This window comes from Protopterus annectens, chromosome 8.part0, assembly GCF_019279795.1.
Source record: "Protopterus annectens isolate FY-2018-M chromosome 8.part0, PAN1.0, whole genome shotgun sequence".
NCBI lineage: Eukaryota > Metazoa > Chordata > Ceratodontiformes > Protopteridae > Protopterus > Protopterus annectens.
Genome location: NC_056741.1, coordinates 1,318,331,963 through 1,318,350,814, shown reverse-complemented (window position 1 = coordinate 1,318,350,814; position 18,852 = coordinate 1,318,331,963). Strand labels below are relative to the sequence as shown.

The window sequence follows — 18,852 nt, the reverse complement described above, 5'->3', positions numbered from 1 at the left end:
AGGATATCTCCTTCAACAACCTAGTCCAAGCTGGTGATATCCATCCTAACCCTGGTCCTACATCCTTTAGTAACAACACTCATCCCTTACCCTTATTTCTCTTATCTCAACACCCTAAAGATTTCTACAATTAATGCACAAAGTCTAAACAACAAAGTACACAAATTTCAAGCTTGGTTAAGCCATAACCAACCAGATATCTTAGCCATCTCTGAAACCTGGCTCAAGCTCTTTATCTCCGACTCTGAGATTCTGCCCCCCAAGATTTCATTGTCTCAGAAATGACCGACTAAATAAAAAAGGTGGAGCACTGCCCTAGTGTACTCTAACATTCTTACCTTAATTCCAATCCCTCAATTCCAGAACACTGAACTAACTGCTGGAATTCTAAAACTAAATAAACATAAAAATATCTGCATCATTGCCCTATATATCTCACCTGGTAACAATATCTCTGCACTCAAAAATATTCTCCTATGGACCTCTACTGAAATTAACCATGATGTGAATATTGACTGGAATAAAATCAGTTGCCTCTCTTCCTCCCTTTCCATTAACCTCTATAACTTCACTCAAATAATCCTCTGCATCACTCGACCTAACAAAATAAACCCTCCCGGATCCACTATAGATTGGATCCTAGTCTCAGATCCAAATAAAATAACCAATTCTGGCACAATTCCTGATACCTTTAGCAACCACCTCCCAGCCTTCATGCATCGCTCAACTAGTTCATCCCCACACCAGTATCAGTACATTCAAACTCTTAACCTCAGTAGCTTCAACCCAACTACTTTCTCAAATACTTTCAAACAAATGAACTGGCAAATTCTAAACATCCTTCCTCTTGGCAAGGCTATTGAATACTTCAACTCTGTCTTCCTTGATACTTTAAATTCACTAGCCCCACTAAGAAACAAAAGGATAAAGACTAAAACTGCTCCTTGGCTATCCAAAGAGACAAAACAAATTATGCACCACAGAGACAAACTATGGAAGCTTTACCAAAACAATAAACTGGACAATACCTTGCTCCAATATAAACAGCTCTGCAACCGTGCAAAACGACTAATCACCAAAGACAAAACATCCTACTATATCAAACTTCAGTACAATAACAGTAAAACCTCCAAAAAATTCTGGAACTCCATAAACTCACTCCTCATTCCAGGCTCCAAGAATAATCCCTGTCCTGACCCAAATAAATCTGATCTCAAACTAGGCTCTGAATTTAACTAATTTTTCATAGACAGTATTACTACCCTCACCAAGACATTTCTCAATAATAACTCAACTGCTGTACACTCTCCCCCTTCTAACTCACCTCATCTGTTTGAACTCAAACCCATCTCCACTAACTTTATAAAAAATCTTTTGTCCAAACTTAAACCTTGCTCTAATGCTCCCGACAATATTCCCTCTTCCTTCCTAAAATATGCTGCTGATGGCGTTGCACTCCCAATCAGCATCATTATCAACAGATCCATAAAAGAATCATATGTCCCCAAACCCTGGCACTCAGCTTATATTCTTCCTCTTCTTAAAGGAGGCAAAAATACCAGCATCTCAAACTTTTGCCCCATTGCTTTGCTCTCACCAATCTCCAAAATCCTAGAAAAATGCATCCACCTCCAACTTATGCCTTTCCTGACCCAAAACAATCTTCTCACTCCTACCCAGCATGGCTTCTGTCCAGGCCATAGCACAATTACTGCTCTATTCTCTTTCCTAGAAACTGTCAATCAAGCCCGAGATTCTGGCCACTTAGTTTCTACTGTTTTACTCGATCTGTCTAAAGCCTTTGATACTGTTTCCCACAAGCACCTTCTCTGTCATCTCTCAAACCTTAATCTCTCACATAATACTTTATCCTGGTTCTCCAGCTATCTTTCAGACAGATCACAGGCAATCAAATGGAAGAACTCCATCTCTTTCTTCCTACCTACCCCAACTGGCATACCACAGGGATCCATCCTTGGGCCAATGCTTTTTAAGATCTTCATCAATAACTTTCACACTGCTATTCCTGATGCTAAAATCATTCAATACGCAGACGATTCAACCTTAGTCTGCTCTGCCTCAAACCTCTCTGAATTGCTGACTAAAACCCAAACTGCCTTCTCAACAACTGAAAACTGGATGCGCCAAAACCACCTCTCTCTCAATGCAAATAAATCAAATATTCTACTGTTCCCTCCCAAAAAGACCCTCTCCTACGATAAAAACAACTTCAAAGTCTATAGTCAAACCAACTCACCTATAGAAGTAGTCCCCTCTGCCAAACTATTTGGCATTACTGTAGATGAGCACCTCAAGTCTGATATTCATATTCAACAAAATATTAAGAAAACCCACCAAAAGCTAGGTATGCTGTATAGGAATAATTGCTTTCTCTCCAACTCTACCAGGCAAACTCTGGCCTCGACTTATCATCTTCCTTCCTTATTATACGGAGCCCCTCTCCTAACCAACCTGTCCTCCTCTAGCACCTCTAAACTAGAAAACTGCTACAACAAAATCTCTAAATTTGCCTCTAAATCTAAAAATACCACCCATCACTGCCTAAACCTACAATCCCTGAATTGGCTTGAACTCCAAAACTTCCTAGACTATCTCCAACTCACTACTGCACATAGACTCATTTTTCACCCAACAAAATGTCCCGCTCTAGCTAACATCCTTCCCCCTTATACACCCAACAGTGCTCTCAGATCTGAAAATCAGAACTTAATTACTATCCATAAACCTAAACATCCTGCTGGCCAACTTCTCCTATCTTTCTCACTAGGCAAAAAATGGAATTCCCTTCCCTCCACACTAAGAACCATACCAAACTCAGAAAACTTCAAAACCCAACTATTCAAACACCTGTCCACTAAATGGAAATGTACCTGCCTTCTCCCAACCTAATCCAAGGAGGTTCTCGCTCTGGTTCCCAAGCTCTACAACTCTCATAGTTATCTTCCTATCAGCCTATCTAAGCTCTCAACAATTTCTATAGCTTCTCTCCAAGCTCTCACCTCCTACAGCTACCCTCACACAGCCCAACCTTGTAAATAGCATTCTACTATTGATGTGTGTATGTAAAGCGTATTTACATTTTCTTAAAAGGTTTGTATGCAAACTGTTTCCACACCTAACCCATATCTGTTTTCCTCAAATGAAACTGTGTGATCCCTGCCTTCAAGCTTAATGAATTTGTTAACTATGCATGATATTGAATGCATTTATGAGTAACTATTCTACATAAGATCTTTAATATTAACTATCATTTGTATCTAAATTGTATAATGCATCTTGGAGCTTTTCTCCCCAGGCCTCCACTGAAAATGGTTTAATTTGGCCCAGTAGACTTCCCCAGTAATCAAATTGTAAATAAATAAAATAAATAAATATTTTAACACAAGACTTGTCTAGATAACAGCCATTCTGCAACCCATTGGGTAATATGGGATTGACATCCCATATTTAAAGAGATTTATAATGCAGCCTCGTTGTGCAGCATCAGAGGCTTGACCAGAAACAGAAACACATTGTCCATTGGTGTGACACTGTCTAAGGCCTCTGCTTTATTGGAGTATCAGGTTAGTAATGCATGATCTACCTTGGACAAAACATTGTATATGCTTTACCAAAATATTTGTTGCTCAAGTACTCAGAGTAACCCTGTCAAAACATTTACTCAATGTACATAGCAAATGTATTAGTCGTACTTGTTTGGAATGTGCATATCACTCTTCTTGTATCATAGGGACATAACCCAGGGCTACAGGCAAATTAAATGTGTATGTGAAGCAAGAAGTAAACTGATCCTTACATTTATTCAGAAAATAGCTATTAACCTTGTTTTGACCAACAACAGAATTATTTTCACTTCTATTTAAAGAATCTGCTAACCAGTCCTTTTGAAAAATGTATTCTTTTAAATTAGAACCTCTCACATATTTTATGGAAATTTTCATGTTGTGGAATTTTGTTGATAATTCAGCAAAATAAATGGCTTTGTTATCTGTTATGACAAGGATTTTGTGTGTTTTTCTTAAATTTAAAAATAACTATATATTTAAATAATAAAGCATGAAAGTAGATTGTTTAGACTGTTTTTGGCATATTAGTAAAAAAGATATGCCAAAGTAAGCTATATTGATTTAAAGATTGTTCCTTCTATGTAATAAGCACAAAGTATTTGTATGGAGTTTCTTTACGTACCTTTGCATATAGCTGTCTATATTCAGCTCCTTAGAATGTCTAATTTGACTTAAAGATGAGTGTTGCATTTTTCTGTCACTTCTGTTTTAATTAGTACCAGCTGAATCACTGTTGTATTAGAATGCAGCAATCATTTTCTTAATTGTTCAGATCTTATTATGTTTTTTCTGATTTTATAACATTTTTCAGCAAAGCAAATCAGCTTCTAATTGAATAAACAGGTTTACAGATTTTAATATATGTTAACTCATAGCAAAGGGTAGTATGCTGTGCAAGGTTAAAATATGGTTGCTTTTTTCTAGGGTTTTATTTGATAACATCAAACCAGTTTTTGATGTGTGTCAGTAGAAGTAAAATACTTTAATTTCTAATGATCTTATTTAAGTTGAAATTACTCTTGATTCATATAGTATGCATTAAGGGCTTCAATTTTTTAAAGAAATATTTAGAATCTGAATTCATTGCAGAATACTCCAGAGTCTTTATTATGACTTTTCTAAAATCTTTTCTAGTCCCAGAGCATGTTATTGAAGGGCCATCTCGACCACCTCCAACACCCCCTACAATCTCTCCAGAAGACTGGGAAATACGCAGCCCTCCTGAGCCTTCCGAGGACACATCAGGAGAAGACGGTGGCAGAGGACTTCCATGTCCCAGTGCAAGGACCTCATTGACACTATTTGAACGATGCTTACTGGATGCTCATATCCAGCAGACCCAGGTCCTGAACAGAGTTTTCCAGGAACTTGTTGAAGCTGAAAATCGTGTGGCAAGCAGTATGGAGCGCATAAGTGAGCAGCTGCAGGGCTTCCACCACCAGATGGGCACTATGGTGCAAACCCTGTCAATTATAAAAGAGGACATCCACGCTGTGCGTGCTGGTCTGGGCCAAAATACAGTCCAACAGTTCACCACAAGACCATCGGGATCCAGTGGGCAATAAGCCTGCTGGAGTTGGGGTGGGGGAATAGATCTTTCATTTAAGAAGTTTTTTATATTACCTTATTATAATACATTTGAAAATGTGTATTTATTATATTATTTTGAAAGATGGGAAGTTTGTATATTTTTGTTTGATTTTTATATTAAAATGCATTTGTTTCTTGAAAAGAATTTGACTGATCAATTTACAACTGTTTAGCCTTTTTAAAGTATTTACAATGAGCTGCAGTGGATACTTTATTGGAAAATTGCTCTGGATGTTATAGAATGCTGTCTCAAAGGATTTTACTCTTTCTCTGTCTTCTTATTTAATTTATTTTTCCTTTCTTTCCCTTCTTTTCCAGCAGCATCCTTATTGATTACATAGGAAGATAAACTAGCTGAGTTTTTTTAGCAACATCTCAAAGTAGCAGCAGTCTTTGATAAACATGATATAGACTATATACTAGTTCATGAAACATTATATCTTATGCTTGAATGCAAATATAATTGAATTACTATGTTTGTCCTCCAAGACTTTAGATGTTTGAGTGTTTCACTGTTGCAGTACTAACCTTTGGGATTTCCTACAATGGAAGCTGTTGGCTGGCCTGAATACCAGAGACCTGATTCCTTCCTCCAGGCCGGGTAGACCCACACATCCGTTTTGTGGATATCCTACAATAAAGAGTCAATGGCCAGCACCATTACCTCATTTCTTTCTTGCCATCCGAGCCTAAGTAGCCCGCATTGCCAGTGTGTTGGTTGGTCCAAGGCAACAGATGGAGCTTCAAAGAATAAGCGCCTCATTGAAGAACTTTTTCTTTTGTTATTTTATTGTTAGATGTCTGTTAAGTCTAATGTTTGCCAAGAGTGACACCAGTGGCTGAGACCTCTGGTGCAACCTGTAGGGAAGCCGCAATGTTGCTGGCCCCACCAAATACAAACCAGACCAAGACCTCTTGGTTTTTGGATCAATTAAGAGCTGCTAGGTAGGCACTGGCTTCTAACTCCCACTTATGAACTGCTGTGTGTGTGGGAGGTGGAAGTATTCCCCACACTAGTGCCCAAGGGGATCGCAGCAGGCAGGATGCATGTTATGGCCTCTTGCTTGTGCACCAGACCCTACTGAAGACACACCCAAGAATGTGTCCAGGCCAAAACATAAGAAGACTACTGTTGGCTTGCCCTAGCCTGCACCACTTTGGGCTTCAGCCCCCTCCCATGCCTATCCACAGGTTAGCTGAGGATCTAATTGAGGTTATGAGATCCAAAGAGCTAGACCCTGATGGAGAAGCTGCTCCAGGAACTTCTCCTGATAAAAGAAAAAGGGACCTTCTCCTGCAGGAGTCCACAGATTCCTATGATTCTGATGAAGATGAGGTGATGTATGTGGACCAGATTTCTACTGGTTCACATGCCTCCTCTGAGTCAGAAGACACTATTGCCTCATCCTTCCCATATGAGTATTTATCTTTTGGGGTGACTCTGCGTAAGATGAGAGAATCATTTAGGTGGGAAACTCAAGATTAGCTTTAGTCCATGAAGGGGTCAAGATGCTTCTCAGTCTGCCTAAGCATAAGCCTATATGTATTCTTCCAGTTTTAGAGATAGAGGGTGATATTATACAAGACACATACCTGCAGCCTGATTCCCAACCACTTGTCCCCAGGAAACCTGACTGATTCTGTAGAGTCTTGGACTCTCACAAACACAGGTATAGGAGCACTGTTGCAGATCTTGAGGTGGTCTAACTACGGTCCAAGGGAGACAAGGGCCTGCCCCCTAAGAATCCCTTACTGAATGATAAGAAGAATAAAACTCTGCACAGATTTATTAGGAAACTTTATATGTCAGACCATTTAAGTTGTCAGTTTCACATGGTCAAATTCTAAGAATCTCTCCTAGACCATAGGAAACCAAAACTTGAGGGGATAGAAGACAAGGCTGTCCAAAAAGAGTTGTTTGATATATGCAATAATACTTCTCAGGTTGCTAAACACTCTGCAGTGTGGCTTTCATGCTCTAGAAGTATCAAGCAGAGCAGCTACCACAGGGTCAGTCATTAGAAGGCATGCCTTGTTGATTGAGCAGTCCCTGCCTCACCCTTTTAAAGCAGCAATTCTGGATGCCGTTTTAGACCAAGATATTCTGTTTGGGCCCTGAGCCCAAAGTTTTTTCAAGAGACTGCAGGAAAAGGCTAAAGACTATGCAGACAGTCAAGAACTTTCTGCAAGTAATCACCTAAATTTGGTAGAAAGACTTGGCCTTTTCCTGCCTATCAACTAAAGTCCAAGAGCAGGAGAACTAGAACAGACAAACAAAAGGAGGTGGTAAACCAACCCTAAGATCATGCCTGGAGTGTCTCAACAATAGCCACCCAGCAGAGAGCAGATATGACTCAGACAAGCACTGCTGTGACCCCCTCCTATCCCTACATAACCCCCTGCTTCCCCTACAAGTCTGGGAGTAGGGTGTCCCTCTCTAAACATTTGGTTAGATATCACTCAAGGCAGGTGAGTTCTTAGCATCATAAGGTCAAGGAACAGAATACAATCCTTCTTTCCTCACAAAAGGTTCGCAGGCATACTACGAGTCCCAAAAGGACAGCTTCAGAAGGCCTATTTCCAATGTCAGGCTGTATTAGAACAAGGCTACATAGAACATGTCTCCTTAAAAGACGTAGGTACAAGGTTCTACTCCAGGATCCTATTCATTCAGTCCATCCGATCTGACGTATGAGTCCTTGAGCCACTGCTTGGATCCTGTCTGGGAAATTTAGTGCTCTAGTCTCAAATCCTTCAAGATGGTTCCTTCCCATAATGCCCTTCTCCCCCCTGACTAACTCAGATCTTGTTTGCTGCCTTCTGAGTAGCAGCAAGATCCTGACAGATAAGTGCTTTGCCTCATTAGACAGTGTTTTTTGACATAATTTTATATTGTTATTCTAAATTTTAGATAAATAGTACAGTTTTCCTTAGAGTTCTTTACATTTCTTCACTTTTTATAACATTCCTGTCAGTTGAGCCACTTTTTGTTGGCATTTTTTTCACCATCTTTTTTTATCTTCCTTCCCACCTTTAGTGTTTTACGTTTATATTTTCTTTGACAGTGTGTTTCTTGTTTAATATTGTGGTTAAGCTGTCATTTAATGTTGTAGCTATATTATCGGTATTCAAGTGTGTGTTTAATTAGTGTAGTGTGTAATTTTCAGTAGTAGAGGGTGTTGTTAATTCTCTCTCTTTCTCTCTCTCTTTCTGTCTCTCTGTCTTCACTTAAAATATTGTGTGGTGGTTTTTGGTGTTGTGCTTCTGTATTTGTTGACTTCTGTTTTTTGTAGACATGGACAAGCCTAGTGACTTTAAGAAATGTGCTAAATGTGGTCGCACGATCCCTCCACAGGATCTGCATGATCTTTGTGTGTTTGGGAGTCTATCATTTAACTGTGTCCTGTGACATTTGTGGTGTATTTGAAACCAGAGCGCTGACAGACTGACAGAATAAATTGATTGTTAAAAGGTGGCTTCTTCCAGACCCAGAAACCCCGGAAACCAAAAAGTCAGACGATAAAACTTCGAAGAGCAAATACTCAGATCAGAAAAAAAGGTTGAGAGATATTTTGGCTCTGACTCCATAGATCGAGCATACCCCTCATACCCTGATGTACATTACTGCACTGGATCCAAAGATTGGGCAAACTGTTACCAATCAAGATTCTCTGAAAATGCAGGTTTTGAAAAAATAGTGACCTTCTTCAAGGCCCTCCTTGGCCTTTTCGACTAAATCCTTTAGTTCCTACAGAAGTACTTCTGAGGTAAATTTGGATCATCTATTGATGAAGTTTATAAAGACCCAGATTGAGATGGGGTCATTCCTACCCCTTTGTCTCTGAAACTGGTAGGATCTTTTAACTTTACCCCTAGCCATATACCCTCACCTGTCTAACCTTCGGCTTCGGTCATCTTTCCACCCGGATCTTGTGGCTCAGAGACCTTCAATCCAAGTTTTATTGGCTCTGGAACTGTTGGATGTGACTTATTCAGTTTTCTCCTTGTCAGATTCAATCCCTGAGTCTTGCATCCACGGAGTCGGGTGGGCACCTCCATTGGTTTCTTCAGAGATGTCTGACTTTCATTCTTTGGTCTGATCTCCACCTTGGTGCTGGCTTCTCTGGTGAATCCGCAGATCTCTCCCAGGTCCTTGTGTCACTCTTCCAATGGGGAGTTAGAATCAATTGTGGGGGTGTCCTCTTTCAATCTGCTAGAGGATGGCATGGTTTTCTCAGTGTTCCAGTCCATGTTGGTGTCAGTGGGCAGAATTTTACAGGTCACCTCTCCAGAAACAATAGTGACCAAAAGATGCATCCTCCCTTAGGTGCGGGTGGGGTCGGGATCATCGCAAAGGAGAATGAGCCAAGGTCTTTTGTCAAACTCAGAGCCTTGTCTTCACATAAATGTTCTGGCGATGAGGGTGGTTCTCCTTGTGTTGCAGGAACTGCAGGATTGCCTTTCTCTGGGAGTGATAAACATCCAAACAGGGAGACAACTTGACAGTAGTCTGGTACATTAACAAGCAAGAGGGAATTAGATCATACCCACTTTGTCATGAGGTCATGAATGTAGCAATAGGTGATGGCATCTCACTGGTTTCTGACAACAACAGACATCCCAGTAAAGTTCAAAGACTTGGCAGACAGGGTCAGCAGGACTGTCCTATTACATCATGAGTGACCCCTCAATCCAGAGATTGGCAAATAAATATTCAATTGCTGCATCATCTTTGTGATTTCCCAGAACAAAATAATGGAGCAGTTATTTTGCTATAGTCTTCCTTCGAGAACAAATACCCAGAGATGATGTGTCTCATTGTTGGCCAGCATGGTTGATTTACACTTATCCCCCTCTTCCTCTGATGACAAAAATCCTTCAGGAAACCTTACAGTGCAGGGCCACTATCATCCTAGCCCCACTTTGGCCCAGACAGATATTGTTCCCTTTCTCAAACCACACTTGAAAAAAACATTGTTAGTTCCTCCGTCTGCTACTGGATCTCATCAGTCACCCATCTGGGGAGCCTCACCTAGACATTCCCAACCTGAAGTTAACCCCTTGGTTTCTCCAGTTTCAATGATGGCAAGTGATGCAACTCTTCACTCAGATGTGGTCCACATTACCATGGTGTCACAAAAACTTTCGACCTGAAAAGTCTACCATAGTAAATGGAGAATGTTTTCCCTATGGGCAGAATCTTAGAATATAGAGCCCTTTTCAGCCTCTATTGGGGATGTCCTTCATTTCCTGTCTACCTTATTTCATTCTGACTCTAGCTTCTCTAAAATTAAAAGTTCAGTTGACAGCAGTTCCTTCCTTCCATGTTGGGTTCCAGGACACTTCACTAGCTTCACACAGGTTATGTAAAGCCCTCCTCAAAAACACCTTCTAATTATGCCCTCCAATTAAGAACCTTGTATCACCTAGGGATTTGAATTTTATTGTAGAAGCCTTGCCTAAAGCACCACTCAGGCCATCAGTGTCTGTGGACTTAAAGTTGCTGTCCTGGAAAACTATCTGCCTAGTTGTTTTAACCTCAGCTAGAAGAATGTCATAACTTCACACCTTGTCTTCTGCATGTCACTGTATTGTTTTTCACAAGGATGGGGTGTCTTACGGACTAATCCCATCGTTACTCCAAAGGTGGCTTCTGAGACCAGTCTTTCCCAGCCCATCCATCTACCAGTATTTTTTCCTAACTACCAAAACAAAAAACACATTCTTCATACATTGGACATTCATAAGCAGATTTGTTTCTACCTTCACAGAACAGTCTTTTGGAAACGAGAAACAGCTATTCCTATCCTTTGCATAAAACAAACTGGGTAAGAAAGAATCCAGAATTTCGCTGGCTTGGTAGTTATCTGACTGCATTTCCTTTGTCTAGTCACTCTGTAACAAATCATTGGCTATCAAGCCCAGAGCTCATTCCACCAGAGCCATGGGAGCTACTACAGCATTTTTCATACCTCATTCCCTAGATGACGTGTTAGGCAGTAACGTCATCCTTTTCACACACTTTCATTAAGCACTACAAATTAGACTGCACTTCCAGAACCAGAGCTTCCTTCAGTTTCCAGCCTGAAAGTTCTCCTGTCATGATGCCAGTCAGGATTTCTGCAAATGGGCATTCTGACCCATATGTAAGATTGGATGGACTGCATGAATAGATATGAATTTTATGTACTTACCATAATAATATATCATTTCATTCCAGTCCATCTGATACAACAACCCCCCCCCCCCCGCCTGTCTACAAGACCTGAAGGATCACGTCTCCTTCCTTGGGTTCAGGGCAGTTCAAATCTGCATTTATGTTCAGTAGTCAAACTTGATTGGAGTTGTTCAGGGGAAGCACAACATTGCGGGAAGCAAAGATCTTGAAGGGCTTGAGGTTGGAGCATTACATTTGCCATATCAGATCCGAGTGGTAGCTTGAGGGTCCATATGTTGTAGTGGATGGAATGGAGTAAAAGGATGTATCATTATGTTAAGCAAATAACTTTCGTTTATTCCTCGTTCCAAGAAAAGAAGCATCCTGGAGGCCCTTTCTACATCTTTCAAAACTAAACAAGTTTCTCATTGTCCCAAAATTTGAAATGCTTATTTTGCAAAAAATCCTCCCAGCGAGATGTACCCAGGTGGTCATGGCCATCCTGGACCTAAAGGGTATCTACCTTCATGTTCCCTTTGCAAAGAGACACAGGAAATGTTTTTGCTTCAGAGCAAGAGGAGTTCAGCATTAATTGCATGCATTGCCCTTTGGCTTGTCTACTACCATCAGAGTTCTCACCAATGGTTCCAGTAATAGAGTTCTGCAGGACAAAGAACACGCACATCTACCTCCTTCTAGATGACTGCCCTATTCAGACAAACATAGTGGAGGAATTAAACACTTCTCTCCAGATGATCATACACTGACTGACCAAACTTGGATTTTCAATCAATTTGAAAAGTCCAACCTGCTTTCCTCTACAAGAGTAACCATGCTAGCGGCAGTATTGGACTCACAGTTTCAGAACACCATCCTGACGCAGGACAAGGTTACCTTTCTCATCCAGTTGTTTCAAGGAATGATAAAGCAGAAATCAACCATTGCCAGAGAACTACTTAGGGCCGTGGGATATATGGTTTCCTGCATCCTGATGATACCTTTGGCCAAGTTGCATATTAGAAAAATCCAGTGGTATTTAAAAAGAATGTGGAACCAACACCAATGCTTCCTTATATCTCTGGATAACTCTGCTCCTTTGTGTCAAGAAGGAGCTCCTGTGATGGACAAAGGCATGCAGCCCAAACTCAGGACTCCCTTTCACTATTCAAGCAGGACATCAAGTGATAACCATGAGTCTCTCAAACCTTTCAGAAGAAATGATGGTGCAAGAAGGCATATCAACCTGAAAGAGAAGTTGGCTGTTCAAAGAGGCATCATGGCATTCAAATAAATTTTGACACCAGGCAGTTTACTGGCAAAGGCAGACAACACCACAGTACTGTGGTATATTAACAAACAGAGGGAAACACACTCCTACCTGCTGTGCTGTATGGCCTTGCTTCTTTTGGAGATGGCAGAGAAGACAGGACAGAACCTTTTGACTAAATACCCACCAGGAATAAAAAAAAAATTAGTGACTCGCCTCAGCAATCAGTGATAGGCCTGCATCAATAGAGGCTGAAGAGGTTAATATTTTGAAGACTGACAGATATGTGATGTGTGCCAGAAGTAGACCTATTTACCTCAAAACAGAATAGACTGATCAACAAAATTTGCTCAAGTGCTCCAATGCACAAGTCCTGGAGGGAAGATGGCTTCTCCTTCCCACAGACAGGTCTATGTCTATATGCATTCCTTCCTTTATCCCTTAAACCTAGGTACTCCAAAAATCAGAGAGACTGGCTGGGGATGATACCAATAGTACACCTCTGGCCCAGACAGCACTAGTTCATGCAGCATGGCCAGGTTGAAACCTGGGGTACTGTCAGTAGAGATGATATCCTCACTTAGAACAGGAAAATTGCCTTATACCATCACTTGACTTTGAAACTAGCATTGTGGATGCTATGATCCTCATCTCTTTCAGACAATCTTTTGGCAAGGATGTTTTACTACACCTCGAAATGGAAAAGATCTCACTCTTGTGCTGGACTAAGGGTCAGCAGTCATTACAAACTAAGGTAAGTACTGGGCTAGCTAACCTTGTGGGCCATTTTAAGCCTAGCCAATTACCCTTTTTGATCTCAAATTAACCTTTCCTATTTGGTTAGAGATTGGCCTTACCCATCCCATGGTCAATAATTATATATTAAACCTAATGAGAATAACTAGGATCATACCATAGGTAATTACAGGGGACCCATGCATGGGATAAAACCTTTAGGAGCTGCATCTGTCCATTAGTAGTACAGTGGGCAGTTCAGGGGTAAATTGTTTGTTTCCCATCCATAGATCCAAGTTGTGCTTGAATATGGATAGGGAAGACTTTGTTTTATGTAGATGGGGAGTCTGTTTCAGAGCAGCATTATCCTCTGAGAGATATATCTGCTCTTCCAAACTGTTCTGTAGATGTTGCAGAAGAGGTTTATATTTGACTTACTGGTGTGCAGTAAATCCATCAGTACTAGGTTGAAGGATACCTTGTGTGCTAGACACAGGTCACATCTTAACATGTAGGATATCAAGTGTAGTGACAAGGCTTTGAATCAGTCCATGTAGAACATGTTGTTTAGGCATTGTATCCCTTTAGTAAGGTATTTATGTGGGCTTTCTGGTTGCTGCACATGTAAAAGGGGGCACTGTATTCAATGATTGGTTTAATGAGGGCTGAGTAAAGGCAGACAATGACATCTGGAGATCTAGACACAGTCCTTTGTTTATAAGCTGTGCAACATAGGAGGGCTTTCTTACAGCAATGGCCACATGTTGGTCAAAATTTAGGTCACTGTCTGCATTAGGTCCCAAATCCTGAACTGAGCCAACTCTTAGGGTTGTATTGTTAAAGTGGTAATTCCATGGGATAGATGACTTCCCAAAGGATACAATAATGCATTTTTTTTCATTTAGTTTCAGTCCATGATTTCTGGCACCATTTACGAGCATGATGGCTAAGTCATTTGGTATTGGCTTTTACTTTAGAAAATTACTAGACAACAAACAGGAGAGAGCCCAAGACAGAACTCTGGGAAACTCCACTGATGACTGGTCTCTTTCTGGAGGTAACTTCCCTGTTTTGATTTCCTGCATCCTATCTGTGAGACAGTTGGCACTCAAGTGAGTGTCATATGGGATTATTCCCAATTTATTTAGCTTTTTTACTAAATAACCTGAGTGGGGAATTGTGTCAAAAGCTTCGGCCAGGTCGATGCATGCATCTTTGTCTTATGTTACCTCTCAGAATTGTACTCCTAAGGACTTTCCTTCTCCTCTATTAAAATATTTGCCTCTTCCATTTCAGCTTGACTGCCTATGCATCCACATCTCTTTTCTCATCCTACCCTTAAGCAATTTCTCAAAAATATCTTTCATTTCAAGCTTCCAAGGAAGATCCCTCCTCCCCTCCTGAGACAAATTTCATACTAGAAAAATGAACCATGTTCTTTGTGTTTCACTGTTGCAGTCATCACCTGTGGGTTATCTCTGCTGTGGTAGCCCTCGGCCGGCCCAAATACCAGAGTCAATGTTTTTCTCCGTCACCTGTAGTCTGACATCAGGTTGTCAGTGCTATAAAGCAAGGCAGCCAGTGCCATTACATCAGTCGTTCTTGCCGTGGAGCCTGTAGCCTGTAGCAGAAGCAGTTCGAAAGTGTGCCGGTTGGTCACTACCAGAGTTTGAATTTCAGCTGAAAACATCTAAAGCTAAGTACCCTGTGAGGAATCCTTTTTTCTTGCACTAACAGATGTCTGAAAAAGTTAACAATTGTCTCGCCTGTGGAAAGCAGATCCCACACTGAGACTTCCATTCATACTGCTTCACTTGTTTAGGCCCAGACCACGACATCCCCTGTTGCTGGTTCTGTGCCCTCTTTAAAGCGAGAAACATTTGCCATAGAGCTCTTATTGTAAACAGGTATTTTTGTCTTCCATCTTCGCATTCTGAAATGGTGTCCATCAGCCAACAATCTGTGGACATTCCAAAAAAAAGGCAGAGATAAAGATAGAGACAGACTACACAAGGCTAAACCTTCTGATGACTCCACCGCTAAGCAGGTCATCAGTTCTCCAGACTTCAGCGAGGTGCTTTCACATCCACTCATGCCCGATTCAATATCTACAAGACCCTTTTGGAGTCCAGTATGCTGCAGAAATCTTCTTCATCTTCCGAGCCTTTGGCTGTCTCTGCCTCGGTTGGGTCCGGAGCTGTGATGCAGGCACCGGCTTGAGGAGGCTTCTTGCACTACTGAATCTAGACAAAAACCTATGTCGTCTCATCTGACTACCATTCCTCTCAGACCGATGGATACTCTTAGGCCTAGAAGCCAGGCCACTCCTAGAAAATCTGTCTCTAGCCACCATCTTGCTCCTGCTCCACCACCCCAAGCACAAATACTTAAAATGGCCGAGGATCTCATCTCCCTTATCAGGGGTAGTCAGGCCACAACTTCTAAAAGGAAAAGACACCCTTCTCCAGAAATTATGACAGAACAGGATTCTGAGGAATCTGACATATTCAGATTTTGAAGAGAAACAACAACCTCTGACTGCTTTTGAGGATTCAGATGCAGAGGAATCCATTCCTTCTGCCTCCCCACTAAAAGACCTTTCCTTTGGGGAAAACCTTCACACCCTCAGGGAACATTTCCAATGGGAATCTCAGGATTTCCCTCAGTCTAAGAAAAGACTTAGAGAGTTTCTGGACCTGCCCCACCACAGACTCCTGGCCATCCCCCCTATTTTAGAAGTAGTGGATGATGTTTTCCATGAATCTAGTCTAGCCCCTGATGTCCTCCCAACTGCTCCCAGTAAACCTGACAGGTATTACAGAGTACTGGATTCTCACAAATACATGTACAGAAATCCTGCTGCAGACCCAGAGGTCATTACACAGGGACCAAAAGCAGCTAAGACTAGTTCTGCCAAGAATCCTATTCCTTCTGACAAGGATTCCAGAGCTCTGGACAGATGGAGTAAAAAAAAAGTATACACCTCTGCAACCTTAGCTTTCAGAGCACTCAACTGTCAGTTCCATATGTTAAAATATCAACAACACACTTTGGAACTATTAAAACAAAACATTTCAACCTTTCCTGACTGTGCCAATTCAAAAGAGTTAGCATATTTACTGCACTCTACTTGTCAAATGGCCAAACACTCATTACACTGTAGATATGATGCCCTAGAAGCCTCAAGCAGGGCAGCAGTGTCAGGATCTGTCATAAGGAGACATGCAAGGTTGAAGGAACAACCTCTCCCTGATCATGTCAAGTCCAAACTAATTGATGTACCCCTGGATAAGGACTGCTTGTTTGGAGTAAAAGCAGAAGAGGTGCTTAAAAAGATGGAAGACAAAGCAAAATCTATGCAATCAGTAAAATATTTCTTTCCGGTTCAACCTCCCAGGTTCAGCAGGAACTTTCCCTCTAAAAACTGGTCCTTCCTTGCACCTAGTAGACAGGGCCAATGTGAGCCCTGCAGGGACAGACTACCCAGGCCCCTATCCCAGGGGCAGCAGAGAACCAAACAGTGGACTACTTACGCCCCAAAGGCAGGGAGTTCCAAGCCATCCTTCTATGGCAAAAACTCTCAATGACTCCCTCTCCCCCCTCTGCCCTCCTTTCATTCACTAAAAGCCAGGAGGAAGGCTCTCCCTTTGCAAAGAAAATTGGCTTTCTGTAACAAAGGACTTAAAAGTCTTAAAGATAATTTTTCAGGGATATAAATTCTCTTTCAACGAACTCCCGATTCCAAGAGGGTACCCAGACTTACTTCCAAATCAGTGGGCAGAGGCACTGAAACAGGTCCAAACTCTCATATCCCATGGGGCAGTAGAACCTGTCCCCCTCAAATCAAACAGGCAAAGGCTTTTATTCCCGGTTATTCCTTATTCCCAGAAAAGAGGGCACTTAGCGCCCCATCCTGGATCTATCCATTCTGAACACCTCCCTGGTGGCTCCCAAATTCAAAATGCTAACTTTGCAGCAGCTGCTGCCTATGCTGACAAAAAATGCCTGGCTAGTGACCTTAGACCTAAAAGATGCCTACCTCCACATCCCCATAAGGGAATCCTTCAGGAAATTCCTGCACTTCAGAGTAGGCTCACAACACTTTCAGTTCTCTGCACTACCCATTGGTTTATCTACTGCACCCAGAGTATACACCAAATGCTTAGCCTCGGCCATAGCATTTTGCAGACAGAGAAATGTACAGATTTACCATTATCTGGATGACTGCCTCACTCAGGCAGAGTGCATAGAAAAGCTGCTCCAGGACCTTCTCTTTGTCAACACCCTCCTAACTTCCCTAGGGTTCACCATCAACGAGAAGAAATCAAAGCAAACACCCTCCAGGAAGATCATTATCTTGGGTGCAGTGCTGGACACAGTATCCCAAATGGCCTTCCTATCCCCAGAAAAGCAGAGCTTCCTGTCTCTCTACTTTACCCAGCTGGCTTCCAGAACTCACCTCACTACGAGGAAGTTCCTGCAAGCTTTGGGTACATGGCATCTTGCATCCGTCTAATTCCTCTGGCCAGGCTTCACATGAGGAAAGTTCAGTGGTATCTGAAGAACCTTTGGTGTCAGCACTGTCAGCCTCTAGAGACCTGTCTCCCTCTGATCCCCTGTATAAGGGCTGAATTTCTCTGGTGGGCAGGGGCCTGTGCCAAGAACAAGGGTCTTCCCTTCATCCTCTGCCCTACCAGCCAGACCATCACCACCAATGCCTCAGACATTGCTTGGGACACTCACCTAGCAAGCAGGTGCACCCAAGGGCTTTGAGATGCCCAGCACCTTCCCTTATACATCAATCAGAAGAAAATGATGGCAGTACAAAAGGCTCTGACATCCGTCAAACCCCATCGCAGGCCAGAGGTTCTCCTTATCAAAACAGACAACACCACAGTAATGTGGTACATCAACAAACAGGGAGGGACCCAATCTTACCCTCTGTGCAGGCTAACCATGAACCTCTGGATGACAGCCTCCTCCATGAGATTACACCTAATTGCCCAATACCTACCAGGGATCACCAACACCCTGGCAGATCACCTAAGCAGAAGCTTACTGGACCCCCATGAATGGCAGCTCTACAGAAAAATCTTTTTGCAAGTTATTCAGGAGTGGGGAACTCCGGTGGTGGATCTCTTTGCTTCGCTCCTCAACCACCAGCTGATAAAATTCTGTACCAGGGAGTATCACCACTTAGAGTGGAAGCTGGATGCATTGACCTTCCCCTGGAGCTCCTTCTTTGTGTACGCATTCCCCTCCTCTGCCTCTTATTCCCAAGGTACTGATTAAGATAAAGGAGGAGAGACAAAAGGCCATCCTCATTGCTCCAGACTGGTCCAGACAGCAATGGTACCTCTTACTGCGCAGCCTGACATTACAGCTTCCCCTGATCTCAGACCTCTTGACCCAGGTGGGGGTGGAATGCTACACCCAGACTTGCAGACTCTCAAACTGTCAGCATGGCTAATACTTTAAAAGCAAACAAGGGGTCCCTGTTAAGAAAACAGGTCCTA

The 18,852-nt window shown here is 42.0% G+C and overlaps 1 protein-coding gene across 1 annotated transcript in view; it reads left to right on the top strand.

Annotated features, from left to right (window-relative positions):
- LOC122809382 (myb-related transcription factor, partner of profilin-like) overlaps window positions 1-5,289 on the top strand; it is a 107,132-nt gene extending 101,843 nt beyond the window's left edge. Inside the window, exon 4 of the mRNA XM_044080837.1 lies at window positions 4,722-5,289. Coding sequence (XP_043936772.1) covers window positions 4,722-5,152 — 431 coding nt within the window. The 3' untranslated portion in view covers window positions 5,153-5,289. The remainder of the gene's footprint in view (window positions 1-4,721) is intronic.
- Window positions 5,290-18,852: the final 13,563 nt, after the last annotated feature.